Below are 18,834 nucleotides of genomic sequence, written 5' to 3'. Positions count from 1 at the left end.
AAGACAGTCTTTCTTTTCAAATATCATCAGTAGAAGTACAAATAACTCTCGCATACTACTTTTCAACTGTGGAGAAGTTAACAAACCCCCCCTCACAATTAGCACCTGAACTTGTCTCAACTAATAAATGCAATGAGTTTGCATCTTTTTTCAAAGGCAAAATTGATAAAATCAGACTGAACATATCTTCTCAACAACTTACTCAACATCTGGAACTTCTAGCTTCAAGAGAAGGGGAACTTAAAGGAATTATCCGGAGTAAAATGCACTTTAGATCAATTTACGGATGATTGGGAGTACATACGTTGAGTTGACATCACAATCATGTCATTCGGATGTGTTTTGAGAAAGTTTGATTTTACCGTTTTTAGTCAAAACTCGTTAGCGTGGAAGTGAGAAGGGCATATTATTTCGCCGCTACAAAACGCTATTTTTATACCTCTTCTACAGTTCCAAACAACATTACACTTATGTGGTAGTGAGTAGAGGGTCCCTAAAGCCAAACCGAAGTATCCCGAGGTCTTTATGTGGTCAGATAGAGAGTCCAGAATGAATTTCATCAAGCCAGTACCTTTCCGGAAATGTTGCCATCTTTCAAAGTCCGTAGGAGTCGATTGCCAAGTGTGCTCTGGAAATTCACAATTTCGTCGCCGTTTAAAAAAAAAAAAAAAACATAGTCCAGTCCATACAACTTAATTTCATTTTCAAAAGAAATACTGGACTATGTTTTTTTTTTTTTTTAAACGGCGACGAAATTGTGAATTTCCAGAGCACACTTGGCAATCGACTCCTACGGACTTTCCCCTAAAGGTGGCAGCAAAGATGGCAACATTTCCGGAAATGAAACTGAGGAAACTAATTTGAAGGAATCCTTAATCATTCTGAAGAATCCTGCATTTCTGTTGGTAATGAACTCAAGATAAGATTTGTCATTGATATACTTCTTCATTTTGGACATTATTTGTTCCTTGTAAGAGTTTTGTCCCTATCTCTTGGTGTTTGCGGCCCAGTAGGCCTGTATTGCTAAAGAACCACCATGCCACCTAAAAACTCAAACATCATCACTGAGGAATATGTCACCATGGCACAAATGTGTGAATTGTTAGATCAGCAAAAGGACTTTTATAGAAATTTGCTGGAGCAACAGGAAAAAAGTTTCAAAACATGTGTGCAGATCATTGTTGATTCATCAAACAAGAGGATTGACGACCTGACAAAGCAGATCTATGACTTCAAGGTGAGTCTCGAAATGACTCAGAATGAATTTGATCATTTTAAAGACTCATGTCAAACTTGGTCAAAGAACTGTATTAAAACCAGGACAGAGTTGGATGAAATAAAAAATAATCTGAACTTAATCCCTGATAAGATAGATCATTTAGAAGGCCATTCAAAACGCCATAATATTATAGTTGATGGCATTGAGGAATCTGAAAAGGAAAAAGCATCTGAATCTGAAGGGAAAGTTCGAAAACTATTCAGTGAGAAATTGAAACTATATCACTCAAAAATTGAACTGGATTGGGCTTTCAGGACGGGGAAACAGGCATCATCTCAAAAACCCAGACCAATCATTGTCAGATTTCTACGACTAAAGGACAAGATGACTGTTCTGGACAATACCAAACATCTAAAGGGAACAGGCATCTACATCAATGAGGATTTTACTGAGGCCATCCGACTAAAGAGGAAAGAACTTCTCCCAGCCATGAGGGCAGCAAGGGAGAGGGGGGACATTGCATATCTGAGATATGATAAACTGATTGTCCATCCACCTTCGCAAAAACAACAAGGACAGTCAAGCATCCAGAGTCCGGGTCATTAGTTTCCACTATATGTCTTCTCAGGTATTTTAAACACCTTCTATGGACAATAACAAATCTGATTTTGTTGATCAAAGTTTTGATCCTTTTGAATCAGTTACAGTTGACTCTTATTGTTCGGATGTTGATCCGGACACTCACTTTTTTTCTTCTTTTGATATATCTAAACTATGTAGCTTTTTAAGTGAAGCAGAATTTAATAGCTTATGTGACTGTCTTCTGATACATTCTCTACTTTTCATTTGAATATAAGAAGTCTTTCTAGGAATTATGATAAATTCATGCATTATTTGTCTCAAATCAAACACGAATTCTCTGTGATTGCGTTATCAGAAACCTGGCTTACAGAGGATTCAAAGGAAATATTCAAATTGCCAAATTACAACTCTGTGCACTATGTGAGATGGAATAGACCTGGAGGGGGTGTTTCTCTGTTTGTTCACTGTGACTACAGATTTAAAAAAAGGCAAGATCTTTGTCTGAAGTCAGATACAATTGAAGTGGAGTCTGAGTTTATAGAGTTTGTGGGGTTTGTTGGAGCTAAAAACATCATTGTTGGTATTATATACCGTCCTCCTGATCAGGCAATTAAAGATTTTAACGAAAGTCTGGAAAATTGTCTTGATAGGATAAATAGAGAGGGTAAAATTTTTTATATCCTTGGTGATTTTAATATTAACCTTTTTAAACATAATTCAGACACCCTTACAGATGAGTTTCTAAATACTCTTTATTCTAGTTATTTTTTCCCTCTTATATTTAAAGCTACTAGGGTAAAAGACAATTCATCAACTCTAATTGACAATATCCTAACAAACTCTCTGAGTGAAGAAATGTAGTCTGGGGTTTTGTGTGTGGATTTGTCGGATCATTTCCCTATTTTCCACTTATCTAAAATAAATATTGGTCAAATCAGACAAAAGGATAATTCAATGCATAAAAGGTTTTTGTCTAAACCAAATATACTTAAATTTAAAGAACTGCTTGCCAGGGTTTCTTGGGATGATGTATATGAGGATGGTGATGCTGAGTCTGCATACATATGTATGAAAAGTTCATGAAAATCATTGGCTCTCGTTTCAATGAGAGTTTCCCCTTGGGCAAATCTAAAAAACTTACTAAGGATTTTAAGAAACCTTGGTTTACAACTGAATTACAAAAGCAATTAAGGAAAAAGAATAAACTTTACAAAAAATATATTTCTAATCTGTCTCCTTTAAATCATAGTGTGTACAAATCATATAGAAATACTTATAGTCACTCAATTAGATCTGTAAAAAAACAATATTTTAGTGAAAGATTTGTGCAGTATTCAAGTTATATTAAGGCAACATGGAAAACCATAAATCAGCTGCTATCAAGGCAAAATTCCACTGCGGGGTTACCTACAGAGTTTCATGATGGTGATAGGTCTCTTAAGAATCCTTTGGATATAGCTGAAAAATTCAATGATTTTTTTGTCAATATTGGGCAGGAACTGGCAAATAAAATCTCTGATTGCAACGGGAGTCCCTTGGACTTTATTCCAAAGATATATCAAAGGATTTCTTCTTTTAAGCCCCCTGACCTTGAGGAAATCAGTGAAATAATTGACAAGCTAACAACTTCATCAGCGGGTCATGATGGTATTACAACTTTTCTTGTCAAGGAGGTGAATCAAAAAATACTACAACCACTTGTCCACATTTTCTCCTTGTCCCTGAAAGCAGGCATTGTGCCTCAGGACTTAAAGATTGCCAAGGTTATTCCCTTGTATAAAACAGATGATCCATGTTGCTTTAATAACTATAGACCAATATCAATTCTGCCTTGTTTCTCAAAAGTACTGGAAAAACTGATTTAAAGGAGGATTATCCTCCATTTAGATTCTAATGAAATTCTGTGTAAACACTAATATGGTTTTCGAAAAAATCTTTCAATTTATATGGCAGTTCTTCACTTGATAGACAAGGTTACCTTGACTCAAACCAAAAATGAATACATTTGTAGTATTTTTATAGACTTGGCATTTGATACTGTTAATCATTCTATTTTATTGGAAAAACTGCATAAATATGGCTTTCATGATCTTACATATAAGTGGCTATAAGTAACTATTTATTTGATCAAAAACAGTTTGTCTGTGTAAAGGGTTGCAATTCCAACATGGCTGGATTACCCTGTGGTGTTCCACAGGGTTCTATCCTGGGACCTTTATTATTTCTTATTTATATTAATGATTTGGCCAATGTTTCTAACCTTCTTTCTCCTATTATGTTTGCAGATGACACTACCTTGATTCTTTCACATTCAAATTTCAGTGTTTTAATGAAAGAGGCCAATGCTGGCTTATCTGCATATGCCACTTGGTTCAAATTAAATAAACTATCTTTAAATCTTAAAAAATCTAATTTCATCATTTTTGGAGGTAAAAAAGTATACCCTAATGACATATGTAAAATTAAAATTGAGTCTACAGAGATACCGCAAGTTTCATCAACCAGATTCTTGGGAGTTATTGTTAATGAAACCTTAAAATGGAAGGATCAAGTAGACTGTGTTAGCAAAAAAGTAAATAAATCAATTGGGATAATAGGGAGGGTTACTCATCTTGTCTCTAGAAATTGCCTCCTCACTCGTTATTATAGTTTAATTTACCCATACCTTTCATATTGTAATTTAGTGTGGGCAAGTACTTTTCCTTCCACTATTCACAAATTACTGGTCCTTCAAAAGCGTTTTGTTAGAATTGCAACCTGTTCTGAATGGTTTGCTGCATCTACTCCGTTATTTAAAGAATTGAAAATCCTTACTGTGAATGATATTAATGTACTTCAAACCTGTGTTTTTATTTATGAAATATATAATTGTAATGGAAAGATTCCTGAGCACTTTAAGTGCTATTTTAAAACTAATTCACAGGTTCACTCATATGGAACTAGGCAAGCTAATGATTTTCACCCTCCTCAACTTAAAACATGTCAAGCTCAATTTTCCATACGTTATAGGGGTGCTAAAATATGGGGGAAAAAATTCACATCTGGCCTTGAAATGTTTTACTACTAATCATTTTAAAAGATGCCTAAAGGCTAATTTAATTGCTGGTCTATAGCTGGTTCTCCTGCAGACTTCTGTCATTGTAGTTTCTTCTACTGTAGTGCTTACACTGTTTGTTCATACTTTTTCTTTCTTTTTCTTTTAATTTCTTTTAATTTATATTGTTTAGATGCTTTTTGTGGCTCTTGTTGTTATGTTACTTTTTTAGGTGGAGGCCTCATATAAGCCAGTCTGGGCTTACTGCCTCTTCCTGCACTGATTTATTTTCTTTGTTTCTTCTCTGATTCTGTCTTTTTACAAGTGCTAAATAAATAAAAAAATAAATAAAAAAAAGTTGACTTGACTTAAGGGCAGGCGAGCAGCACAGTGTACAGGTCAGGAAGACCAACAGACAGACAGACAGACACAAACACACACACACACACACACACACAAAGAGAGCCTACCCTGAGTCAGACGCCCACAGAGTTTCTGTTTTTCATGATGAAACCAACAACATGAAGAAACTCAAGCACAACACGTCCACTTACTTTTCTCTGTTTGTCTCACAATATGATCCATGATTTGGATTTTTATGTGTATTTCAAAACATTGGAGAGTTGAAGAGAATTTCCTATGTTTTTGATCTGACTCCTTTGGTGTTTATATATCTGTGTGTGTGTGTGTGTGTGTGTGTGTGTGTGTGTGTGTGTGTGTCTGTGTGTGTGTGCGTGTGTTTGTGTGCTTTGATAGGCCAGCCGCACAATCAGGCAACTGCACTACATGAACTGGCCGGACCACGGCGTCCCAGATTCCATCCCTCCCATTCTGGAGCTACTACAAGAGATGCGTGGCTACCAGGACCATGAAGACATACCCATCTGCATACACTGCAGGTACTCATGCCAAACACACACACACACACACACACACACACATTATAATTCTTTATTTGAACCCACCAGTCACAGAAGGGATCCAAACATGTCTACAGACAAAATATAGTTGTGACACACCTGTAATGGGTACAGAAAATATCACAAAACCACACGCCTATAACAGTTAATCCAACAGTTGGTTGGATTTTGTCTTATATAGGCCTGCTATATGTTGTAACACACACATTGTTAGTTTGTGAACATGCCCCAGACTGTCAAATGTCAATATTAATAAGCCACCTAAAACACATATGGGCTGATACCATGCAGGCCTGGAATTTCATCATTTTAGAGACAAGGCCACTTGGCCTTCGGGTTGGTTGGGCATATTTGGTGGGGGGTACAAAGGCAACACGTTAGGGCATCGAGGCCAAAGTATACGGGGGTATGAGAGACTACTTTAGTGATTGGCTGGAAACATTACCACTTTTTGAAAACCATAGAAGAAAACTGCTGTGAAATTCCATCTCTGGGACAGGCTACTCAGCCATCTTGTCATAAAAGGCTATGTCCATATAATAGTCATAGACAGCCTCTAGGATTCACACTTCCCTTCCATCTCCAAGAACAGGAGTGTCAGTGTGTGAATGTTGTACATGGGCACATTTTTGGTGGTAACACTTCTTTAACAGTGATGGCCATGAGGTCAACAATATGGTCGTGATGTGCAGTGTCCTTTGTACATATTACAATCGTTTACAATATGGTCAACTGATTCAGTGTGCTGGTCAAAAAAAGAATGTACGCAGTGTGGATGGTAGTTTTCGGGGTACCATAACGCAAGGTTGTATTTGGTTGGTAACGCCTGTAGTCTGTAAAGCAGACAACGTCTTCCCCTACAGCTGCATTTCTGTTCATAGAATGAGAGACAGAGTAGTCTGCAAAGTAAACACGGCAAAAAATGAAATCTAACAAAGTGTTATTAATCTTATATTTAGATCAAAAAGTCTATTTGGTATTGTTTTTGTATGAAAAGACTTAATTAGCCAATATTAGCCAAGACAATTTGGATTTAATTTAAGAAGGCTTTGGCTTATTTTAATGAGTCTTATCAAGACAAATTTGCTCAAGGCCCTGGCAGACAAATTTGCTTGTTTTCAGGATGAGACATCTTAAAATAAGTCAAACTCCTCTTAAATTAAGTAAAATAATTTTATGAGAGAGTGCTAGCCTAGGTAAGTCTTTTTATACTGAAAACAATACCAACTAGATTTTTTGATCTCGATATCAAAAAAATGAGATGAATAACACTTGGTTAGATTTTGTTAGATACCTGTAAGCTGTTTTTGCAGTGAAGAGATGCCAGCTTTCCCTGCATCCTTAGTCCAGTCCAGTGTCGTTTTGTCTCCAGGTGTTTAATGTTGAGCAGGAGTTTCCTTGCTGTTGTGTTCTGAAGTGTGCGTTGTGATTCACTGTGGCAGATAGTTGCTTCCACAGCAACAGATGGGTCTGTAACCATTGCGTCCGATACCTTTGTAGAGTATTTTTTCTTGTGTCCATTTTAGTTGATCAACAGTTCTGTTGCACTGGTCATTTAGGTCCAACCAGTTTGAACGGACTCCATACCTTGCAGTTTGTGTGTGTCCACTGTGCCATACTTTTCCTCCTAAAGCCTAAATAGCTGTTTTGGTCAGCTGTGGCCAGACGGACCTTTTTCTTGCTGAGGTCCAATTGGATGGAAGCTCTGGCTAGTTCTCTCATTGTCATTGTTAAGCATGCTGATGAGGTGTGTCAGCCTTGTAGCAGTATGTAGGTCCATTCCACATTTGGGACCCCCAGCCCCCATTCTTTATGTGTGATGAAGATTATTACGACCTCAACCGTTTTATTGTTCATGTCCCGAAATTTTGTGAGATGTACACATTTGCAAAGTGATGTTGCATTTTTGCCAGACCCACTTTTCTGATGGCCTCTAGTGTCCTTACTACTGGTAGGGGAGAGGAGTTGATGAGATGGATTCTGTTCTTGCACGCACAGGTTAACTCCTGTACCTGTTTACAGTACCTCACTCACCTGCCATGTTGAATTTATGGCCTAGATAGATGTATGTCTCATGGCCAAAGTAGACCCTTATAGGCTGTCTCTTAACTGAAAAGAGAGAGAGGGTGGGGGTGGGGTTGTCAGGTTTGGATTTGTACCAGTGGTTGCCACACACACACACACACACACGCACGCACGCACGCACGCACGCACGCACGCACGCACGCACGCACGCACACACACACACACACACACACACACACACACACACACATAAAGGCACAAAAATAGGCAGAGATTAATTTGCAAGTACAAATAGACTCTCTCTCTTTCTCTCTCTCTCTCTCTCTCTCTCTCTCACACAAACACACACACACACCCACACACACACACTGCAGATACTGACCAAATGTTCATACCAACCACACTTGATCATGTATGGTAAAATGAGAGCTTGTCCATTTCTAACTCGTTCCACATACACAATCTCACACAGGAAGTATATTTTTGTTTGAGAGTGTGGTTGACCAACAGCGCTGCCTTCCTGTTCTCAGAGCACATTCATGACGTCGGACTTCACAGCCTACTGCCCCAGCCCCTCACCATATTACCTTTGTATCGTCCACTGAAAATACTGAACTCAACCCTGCTGTAGTCTGTTCTACACCCAACACTGTCCCAGTGTTACTAGCCATAGTTGAGTTGTAACACAGCGATGTGTTCCAATCTGTACTTTTTGAAACGCTCTGGACAGAACCAGTGTTTCATCACGTAAAATTGTGTTTTTTTAACTTTTCCTTTTGTTATTGAAGTAGCATCAAAGTTCAGACCTCACCCGGAACGCTACTACTGTATGGATTTGTGCGGTAGCCTCATCTGAGCACATGGCTAGAGAAATACTAATGCCTCAATCAAAGCCCCTGTAAGGGCTCAGTGGTTACGGTTCGTGGTCCCTAAATAGCATTATAGTAGGGGGGATTATCAACAAAAAAGGGCCTAATCGTTAAGCGGTGGATAGAGGCACCAAAATTGGTACAAACACTCTTTATGATGTATCTCATCATTTGAGAAGGGGTGCCCAAAATTTCTGGTTCATTTAGGTCATTTTTTAAGGGAAAATTCAAGATGGCCGCCTAAAACGACCCAAGGATAATAAAACATTACATAGTTGGGCATCATGGTTTATTCTGCTACTTTATTATTTTACATTTGATATATATAGAGATGGTTAACAAATAATATGTGCAAGATAACCCCTGAAAATATTCTTACATGCCTTTTATACAGTTTTAAAGGGGGGAAAACAGGCTTAAAATGGTCAGAATGACATGACTCCCCAAATGAATCCTCATCTGAGAAGTTAATTATTTATGTATGCATAACATAAATATTTTTAAAAACTTTTGGAAGAATCACTTAATAATTTTCAAAAGACAGTTTATTGCTAAAATTTCCACATGATCAGAGATCAAGCCCTAAATAGGGACACAACTCATTGACCAAATGTTATGCCAGTGTTAGCGTTAGCATTAGCCAATGTAGAACCACTAGCTGGGTTCCAATTATCAAGCTAAATCTACTGTAGGCAAACAAAGGCATCCCTAGGCTAATTGTGTCCCCATGATCACATGGGGTGCGTATTTGTGAATCTGTGGGGCTTCCTGGGGGGTACTGTACCGTTATTTCGGGAATAACATTAGAAGCTACGAAATTTTGATTTGTACTACAGCATGGGTTCCCAAACTCCATCAATGTGGGCCTCCCCTAACCTGGCAATAGCCAGATGAATTTCGCTCCGCCTAGCTCCACTCATCCATCTGGAACAGATCCATTGAAGTGTTGCTTCAGAAGGCTGGGCCTAATCAAAAAATGCTTGCATATGATTGAATAAGCCACTTGTCCGTCATCTATTGACGTGCTACTTCAACCACTCACATCAAAGCCAACCCGTGACGCTAATAACAGACTCACAGTCGCTTCTACGCTATGTCACATCTATGAAACTCCCGCCCTGCGTCCTGATTGGCTAAACCATAAAGTTGGTTGGAGAAATCACTCTCAATGGAAGAGGTCCCAGATGGATGTGAGTGAAGCTAGGCGGAGCTAAGCGGAACGACATTCATCTGGCTAGGGTCAGGTTAGGCCTCCCCTCTGAAAACAGTGACACCTCTGTGCCCCCCCCCCCACAACAATAATTTTCAAATAATGATATTCACTTCAGTTAAGCCACTTAAATCGGTGCTATACTATGCTATGCAATGAAATGAGTTATCATATTTTTGACGTTTGGCTTTGTTGCCCATATCAGGCTCGGGCCGTGCAGCAATAAAATGTGACAAATCTGTCCATTTTACAGTAAGTTAGCTATCGGAACGTCACATATTACCGTCACGTATGTCCAACCTCTTACGTGTATCTGCCACTTAATATTCATTTCTATACAAACCAAGGCAGTGGATTCCTAAATGAACGCAAGCACCCACACCATAAGTTTATCTAAATTAGCTATGTACCAAAAAATAAATTTTACCGTGACTCGAAGAGCTGTAAACAGTGTTGTAAGGCTGCGTGTACAAATCCGCACTGGTAACTTGCAGCTAGCTCGGCTGGCGGCACTGTTGCTAAATTACGTTATGAGGTTTGGCACATATACATTCTCACTCAGGATAGGGATCAATAATACTTTCCACTATCCCAAAGATTTATTATACATCTCTTCTATGATTTATTTCGATTTTATAATGTTGTCAATTACATAATCATTGGAAAAAAACATAGATAGTTCTGAAACATGAAATAAACGTTTTTCCTTCTTTTTTGAATCAACCTTCCGCGCCTCCCCTCAAATTATTTGGTGCCCCCCATGGGAGGCGCGCCTCACAGTTTGGGAACCTCTGTACTACAGTAACGGTAGCCAGCTAGTATTTAGCTATGCAGTATGTACATTGAGTCAACCAATGATACCTTGACGTGCTAGTGAGAGAACTAGCAGCCTGGGCTTTTAGCTCAATTACTAGCACGCTCGCCTCCCGATCCGAGATGCTAGAGAGCAAATATACATTCAGCCAGCTCAAAAAGTGCAAAAAATATATGCTCTGTCTTCCAGAGAAGTATACACTACAATTCCAGCTGTTACTTGTCAACCAAAGGCCATCTTAGTGCCAAAAGTTAACCAAACCGAACTTAGCATGGGCAATAACAGAGGAGGAAAAGTGGGGTGAGCATGGAATCAAACTGATGCTTCACTTTAGCCAGAACTGTCTGACCCACCTGCTATAAACTCACTCCTTCCTCTCTTTCATGAAAAAGCTGCCAGCTTTGCTATGGTCAGACATGGCATGAATGTTGTAAAACAATTGACAGAGCACCTAAATTCCGGCCATTGACCATTTGACCAACCATGGCATTTGACCAACCACTATATACATTTACAAAAATGGTTCAGTGGAGTGATTCAGAGATCCAGACTGTTATGGAGAGATGTTTGTGATGCTTGGTGGGTTACACATAGAGATGGCTCTATGGAACACAATCGGATAACTTTTAGATGGAAGTAGTTGAACAACTGTACTATGTGATAATGGGGTGGCTACCTCTGGAACAGCAGACTCCTTCTAAAGGGTGGGCAGCATGGAAACCATTTCCAGAAGTAAAGGATGCCTTCATTGCTATGACAGCAAATCCTTTTCAACTGCTTAGCCAGGAATCAAACATGTTTGCATGCTGGAGAAGTACACTTGTGTTCTTTACGATAAAAAAACGGATCATGAAAGTCAATGATCTCAGGAAGTACTTGTTTTCTCAAATATGTCTCTCAATGGAAAATATTCCTCCCACACAGGCTGCACTGATACAGCATTCAAATAGAGCAGTGTACCAAGCTAGCATTTGGTCCAAAGGTCTGCAGGCTACTCAGTCAGTGCCTTCTCCTGAAAAATATGGATGGACCAAATTAGATGATTTTTGGACACCTTTATGGACACTTTTACCAGAGGCAGCCAAAGTATGTAGAGAACCTCTTAAATGTGGCAGCAAAGGTGAGCCTATCTGCTCTCGAAAGTGCCGATGCCAGGATGCTGGGTTGCCTTGCACAGTATTATGCCAATGTGCCAGAGCATGTGAACAGATGCAAATAAGCAGTATGTAGAGTAGGACTAATGTAATCTAGTGTGGTGTTTTACTGTGTCTTAAGAAGTTGGTGGAGTTGTTGGGGACATGTGTGCTTAATTGTATGTTTTTTATGAGGTCTGCCTGAGGTGCTTGACTGTCTGTGTTTATAGTATCCTTGAGACAATAGGTGGATATAGCCATAGTGTAGCCGTATTGTCTGCTTAAAACAGAGACATATCTATGACACATATACCTAATTTCATGATTTTAGGAGGTTGTTTATGTGGCCTTTGAAATAGCTGCCAATTATGTGGATAGGCAGTGCAGCCTTTTTTCAATTTCTTTAAAAATTCACTTCCCGTTTGAGATTTCTTGGAGTAATCTTCCAGGATAACGTAGGATCACCCAAGGGACATATATCAAATTTCAAGCTTTTAGGAGGCTGTTTAAGTGGCCTCCGAATCAGCTGTCAATTATATGGGTGGCCATTTTTAATTTCTTCAAAATCTCACTTCCTGTTTGAGATATGTTTGATCACCCCTTCTAGGATGTCTTAGGATCATCCAAGGAACATGTATACCAAATTTCAAGCTTTTAGGAGGTTGTGAAGGTGGCTTTTGAATCAGCTGTCATTTGTATGGGCGGCCATTTTGAATTTCTTCAAAATCTCACTTCCTGTTTGAGATATTTTTGGGCACCCCTTCTAGGATGTCTTAGGATCATCCAAGGAACATATCTACCACATTTCATGCTTCTATCCACCGCGTAACGATTTTTCACATAATCTCCCCTACTATTAGTAGTCTGATTGCTTCAGCTGTGCGAGGCCCAGGAGTGTTTAGTAAACATCGTGAGCGTCAACTCAAGTATGTGTGTAGGCTACGGTACAGTATGTGTGTGTTTGTCCATGGTACCATGTGACTGTAAGCATGTGTCCTAATGTGACTGTGTGCTAGCAGGGGCCTTTTTTGAGGGGTATGCAACAATAATTTTGGTGCCCCCCCTGCATTGTTACATCGTGAGACTTTCTGTCTCTGAGGTCGTCGGCCAACCTGCTCAAAGTTGCAAGGGTAGTTTTACCGCTCACAGGTGCTATGGGGAAGCGAAAAAGCCACCATTCAACCCGAAAAAAGTCATATAACCATTTAAATTAGCCTGAAGCTGTTCAGTTAAGGTAAATTAAAAGCTAAAAAAAAAACTGCATAGTTCCCCATTAACATTTAAATGATAACAAATATGTACGCTTGACAGGGAAACAGTCTGGCAAGTAACGTTCAAGTAGATCTAATGCCAAACATCAGCCCCCGATCTCGCGATTACAAGAATAACGCAAACAATGCTGAATCTATTTAGGTTTTTATTCTGATTAATCACATCTATGATAATGGACAGATGAGCAATGGTGCCTAGAGCCATAGAAAGATAAAGTTGCGACACTCTTTGATGTCACCACAATACGATCAATATATATATTTCTTTTTAAAACTGTGCTGAATAGCTGTATCACGGGAGGGTGGGATGTATTTCTGGTGCTGGAGGGCGTAATTTAGTAACTCATTGGCTACTGACCAATTGATTGGCAGTTTCAGTTCCAAAACTGTCTCCATAACCCAGAAACTGGCATGGAAAAGTGCTGCCATCTTTTTCCAGTCTGTTATGGGAGTGTCGCCACTGTTTTGTCTAGCGCTCTGACAGTGCCTAGTCTATCACATCACTTCAGCACTGAAAAGAATTGAGTATGGATATGTTAACAGTCACAGTGTTTCTTTAGAAATTAAAAAGACGCACTATTAGTTTGATATATCAGCTTAGTGCGACTAGAGAGGCTAGTGTGGTGTCTGCCTATATATATATATCAAAGTAGACCACATTTTAGGCTTGGTGCGTGTGTGAAAAAAAATAATTTAGTAGGGCTTAGAAGAGCAGCAACACATGGGCCCTATTTTGGCGATCAGAAACAGATGGCCAGAGGCATTAAGTTTATGGACATTAAAGGCGTGGCCAGTCCACATTCACTTTTTTTTAATGGCGTGATTAGGTGGTCAAACGTCATGGGTGTGTTTTGGGCGTAACATCCTTTAAATCAATGACAATGACATCTGTCATTCCCTCAGCAAGCAGAGCTACTTCAAACAGCGCATCTACAGTGTTCTACAGTTTATTATTTTCACTATTGACTGGCAAGGGGTTACAATCGAAAACGTAGCCTGAAAAAAAATAATGTCCGAATGATTGAATAAAAATCCTAAGGATATTTATCCTGCAGAGGAGTTGCTGCTTACATCTCCTGACCGGTGCGTCTTCAGCTGTGCTTTAAATGTGCCTTTCGCTATAGACCTATATATTATTTTTTGGTCAGTGGGGTGATGATTTTTAGAGGGTGTAAGATAGCGATTTTTGGATCATGTGCTAGACCACACCTTATGTTGCTAATTACCACACCCCTGAGCACAAGGTTTAATAAAAGAGGAGTGCATGGCGAAAAATCAACACTTTGTTGAGTGTAAGATAAGAATAAGCTTTGCGTCGCATTTGTGCCACCTTGCGCCAGGTGCACGATAGGGGCCATAAACACTTCTCGAGTGAGAGAAAGTGGAATAGAACATTATGTCCAATATCCCAATATGTGGTTTAATGTTCTGCATTTCTCATTAGTGGGTCACTTTGATACTAAAAGTATGATTCTATGTAATGACTGTATGATATCTGTACTGTCCCTGTGTATATCTGTGTGTGACTGTATCTAGAGATAAGCGGGAATATTATGACTTTGCAGTGTTTCACTGTTCTGCATGGCTGCGTCAGTAGCTATCTGCTCTGGATTGCCAGGTTGCCACTAATCAGGGTCTGATTCAGTGTTGAGAAAGGCCGTAGTATGTGCTAGTGCAGTGGTTCTTAACTGGTCTGGCTTTGGGACCCACAATTTCCCATGTTCATAAAGTCTCGAACCATATATTTTTTAGCAAGCTAACGAAATGTTTGGCATTACATTTATCAAGTCTTCAACTCCTGATCACCTTTCAAAGTTACTCAACAGGTTTGACTTTGACATTTTAGTTTTGATGGTTTCATGCTCTCATGTGACAGCAATTGACTGCACACCACAGACTGGGGTTTCTGTTTTATTTTGTCCTCAATTTAAGTGAATCCATATCCTAGCCTACTTCAAATATTCAGGGTCACAGCCTACTTGTGTTTACCGCTAAAATTATGCCTAACATGACCTGTCACATAAACATTGTCTATGTCCATGGCAATGACTGACATTGACTATGAATAAAGTCTATTAAAATAAAGGTCCAATATTAGATCATTGGATTATTATTATTATTATTTTTAAACCACAAGCTCCACGACCCACCCAGAACGGTTCAGCGGCTCACTTTTCGGTCCCCGAACCACCAGTAAAGAAACAGTGCCCTAGTGTGACTGTGATCTCTGCTAGTGTGTCCTTGTACTGTGTGCTAGTGTGTCCAAATGTGACTGACTGCTAGTGTGTCCTAGTACTGTGTGCTAGTGTGTCCTAATGTGACTGAGTCTGCTATTGTGTCCTAGTACTGTCTGCTAGTGTGTCCTAATGTGACTCAGTCTGCTTTTGTGTCCTAGTACTGTGTGCTAGTGTGTACTAATGTGACTGACTCTGCTAGCGTGTGCTAATGTGTATGACTCTGTGTATCTGTCTGTCCTCTGTCTTGCTTTTAGTGCTGGATGCGGAAGAACAGGAGCATTGTGTGCAATAGACTATACCTGGAACCTACTGAAAAGACAGGTAAGTCCCCCCTAAAAATAAATTAAAAAAACACCCCTCCTTCTGTGTGGTGCGTGATGTCTTGTTTGTGTTGTTGTTGTGTGTGATGGGCAGTGCATCCCTGAGAACTTCAGCATCTTTGACTTGGTGCAGGACATGCGTACTCAGAGGCCTTCAGTGGTCCAGACCAAGGTAACTCAGAACACACCTACTCAAACAGGTACAGACTCATAGGGGCTTCAGATCAGTCCCTTCATCTCTCTCACATGTGTGTGTGTGTGTGTGTGTGTGTGTGTGTGTGTGTGTGTGTGTGTGTGTGTGTGTGTCCACCACAGGAGCAGTATGCGCTGGTTTATAGGGCCGTCCGGTTTCTGTTTGAGCACCACCTGGATGCTCTAGAGTCCTCCTGCAGCCCAGAACCAGAGGAGGTGAGTGACACTGGGGTGTTTTCATGGGGTGAAGGTTCAATAAACAGGTAATAATAAACTCTGGGGGCAAGTTCATGAGCCCCCATGTTAATGCCCTCAGAGTGATAGCTGCCTGGCAGCTCTAGTTGTTGGCTGCAGCAACTTGAGCTAGGTAGAACCTATTGTTTTTGTTTTTGTTTTGTACCGACAGTACTCTGTGATCTTGAGAAACAGAGACCTACGTAAAAAATCGTGATCCTCCTTTAAATCTGTCTCTATGTTTCTCTTTCCTCTTTTCTTCTCTCTCTCTATCCTCTCTATTTATCAACCTCTCTCTCTACTGATCTCTCTCTCTCTTTCCTCTCTCATCTTTGTCTCAATCAATCTCTCCCTCTCTCTTCTCTCTCTCTCTATGTCTCTCTGTTGCTAAAATGTCATAAAGGAGTGTCCACTATTACCTCATGTACTCCTTGCAAATACCTACATTTCCCACACATATTTCTGTATTGCTCAGTGATTGCATGATATGTGGTACCAGGCAGTTCCACATGAGTGAGTGAGAGAGAGAGAGAGAGAGAGATTGAACAGATTTTCTTTTCTACAGTATAGCACTGATTAAGCTACTACTGTCCTCCTAGTAACATTACCATTTATCCTTTTATTTGACCTGTTTTTCTCGTTCATTATTTCATTTTTATCTTTATAATAATATTAATGTAAAGTTGATTATTAACATGTTATACCTGTAGGTTTGGCAACAATTACTTTATTCATTCATGCCAATAAAGCACCATTTGATTTGATTTGATTTGAGAGAGAGAGAGAGAGAGAGAAAGAGTAAGAGAGAGAGATTAAAGATTAAGGAGTTTGTGTCTTCTTTTCAGGTCAATTCACCTCCATCCCCAATCACCCCTGACTTCAGTAGTGACCTATCAGACTTCAGTGAGACAGAGGTGGAACCTCATATAGAGCCTGGACCAAGGTAAGACACACACACACACACACACACACACAAAACAGAACAAAACAGCCAATCCTGTAGTACAGATGCAGTATGGGTAGTGTTCACTCATTCCACTCTGCAGTAAACAGTGACATCAGCTCCAGAGCCTCAGCCCACTCCACCTTTCCACTCATCTCTTGTGCTTCTCTGTGATTCCTCATCATTCACTTACTCAAAGGTCCACACGCCTTTGTAAACCTTTGGGGGTGAAGACTAGGCTATACAGTACTATCAAAATATTTTTTAATGTGCAAAATTAGTTTTAAACACAACTGAATCCAGTAACATTACGGTCAAACTTTATGTGGATAGTTCGCCCACAGACTATTTACAGGTGTGATTATTAACAAACTATCTTTTGGCACTCTGTTAACTACATGTTATAGTTATGGATAAGGTTAAGGCTATGGTTTGAATTTGGTTAAGGCAATGTTCAGTAATTGTTCAACAGCAATTTTACATACTGAACTTGATTCTTAATATATGATCTGTTAAGTCTCAGTGGGTGGACATGAAGTGTTATACACTACCCTGTTGTACACTACCCTGCTAAAAAAACCCAGCTAGAAACCAATTTATGCTGGTAGCTGGTTTTGGTTGTTCTTTGCTGGTTTTCTTCCAGCTCTTGCTGGTCTTTGCTGGTGTAGCTGGTTGGGCCACCAGCTGGATACGCTGGTGCAAGATGGTCATGCTGGTGACCAGCCTGTCAAGCTGGTCATGCTGGTTTGCTAGAATGACCAACATAAGCTGGCATGGCCAGTTAAACCAGCACTATAGACCAGCAACACCAGCTAAAATGACCAGCTTGAGGTTGTACGACAAGCAAAACCAGCTGAATTACCATCATAAGCTGGGAAAACCAGCTGAATGTACAGTATGTTTTAACAAGAGTTTTGCTGGTCTAGCAGGTCAACCATCATAGGGTGGTCAAACAAGCTGGTAAACAAGCTGGTCAACCAGCAAACCACCTTTAGCTGGTCCGGCTGTTTTTTTCAGCAGTAATCATCTTTTGGAAATTAATCTTAATGCCTTAAGTAAAGAAAATGAGGAAATATTCAACCTTTAAGGACACCAATTTTCTTAGTGAATGAATAATGTATCATAAATAAATAAATGTTCTTCCTTAAAATACAGGGGTCATAAGTAGTGGCACCCCTATGATAAATTCCCATAGAGGCAGGCAGATTTTTTATTTTTAAATGCCAGTTATTTCATGGGTCCAGAATACTATGCATCCTGATAAAGTGCCCTTGGTCTTTGGAATTAAAATAGCCCCACATCATCACATACCCTTCACCATATCTAGAGATTGGCATGGTTTTATTTCAGTTAGCCCATTAGCTGGTTTGATTTGCATCAGGGCTTTGAACCAGAACTTTTGCCAATTGGTTCGTTCTGAACAGAAAACAGTATTTTAACGTTTCCGGTTTTGGTTCCCACCCTAAAATTGACGTTCCCGAACCGGTTAGAACAAAAAAATATTGTTCCTGAACCGGTTAATAACATTCCATGTCAGCTGTCGGACAAAAATATATGTATGCTTTCAAACTGGCTATTAATAGTCACAATATTGTCTTTTAGACTCCTTATCCTACAGCAGACATAATAAAACACTAGGCCTCTGCTTTATACTGTACAAGCTGCATCAGTGTCTTCCTATAGCCTTTAGCCTGAATAATTTCCTGGTCAAACAAAAAATGCTGTCATATTTACAGTATATTTTTGGTGGGTACTGTAATATTGGATTCTTGGATGCCTTCCCATTGTCTAAATGCCAAAATGAGGACTATTACGTTTTTTCCAAATAAAT

General features: G+C 39.6%; 1 protein-coding gene across 3 annotated transcripts in view; it reads left to right on the top strand.

The window, feature by feature from the left end:
• ptpn22 (protein tyrosine phosphatase non-receptor type 22) overlaps positions 1-18,834 on the top strand; it is a 36,327-nt gene that overhangs the window by 7,877 nt on the left and 9,616 nt on the right. For all 3 annotated transcript variants that reach the window (XM_042097914.1, XM_042097912.1, XM_042097913.1), the window contains exons 8-12: positions 5,592-5,734; positions 15,569-15,635; positions 15,729-15,806; positions 15,950-16,042; positions 16,906-17,003. In XM_042097914.1, the coding sequence (XP_041953848.1) occupies positions 5,592-5,734; positions 15,569-15,635; positions 15,729-15,806; positions 15,950-16,042; positions 16,906-17,003 (479 nt within the window). The remainder of the gene's footprint in view (positions 1-5,591; positions 5,735-15,568; positions 15,636-15,728; positions 15,807-15,949; positions 16,043-16,905; positions 17,004-18,834) is intronic.

Source organism: Alosa sapidissima, chromosome 7, assembly GCF_018492685.1.
Source record: "Alosa sapidissima isolate fAloSap1 chromosome 7, fAloSap1.pri, whole genome shotgun sequence".
Classification (NCBI taxonomy): domain Eukaryota; kingdom Metazoa; phylum Chordata; class Actinopteri; order Clupeiformes; family Clupeidae; genus Alosa; species Alosa sapidissima.
Note: the sequence above shows the minus strand (reverse complement) of the source record. Positions and strands in the feature narration are given on the sequence as shown.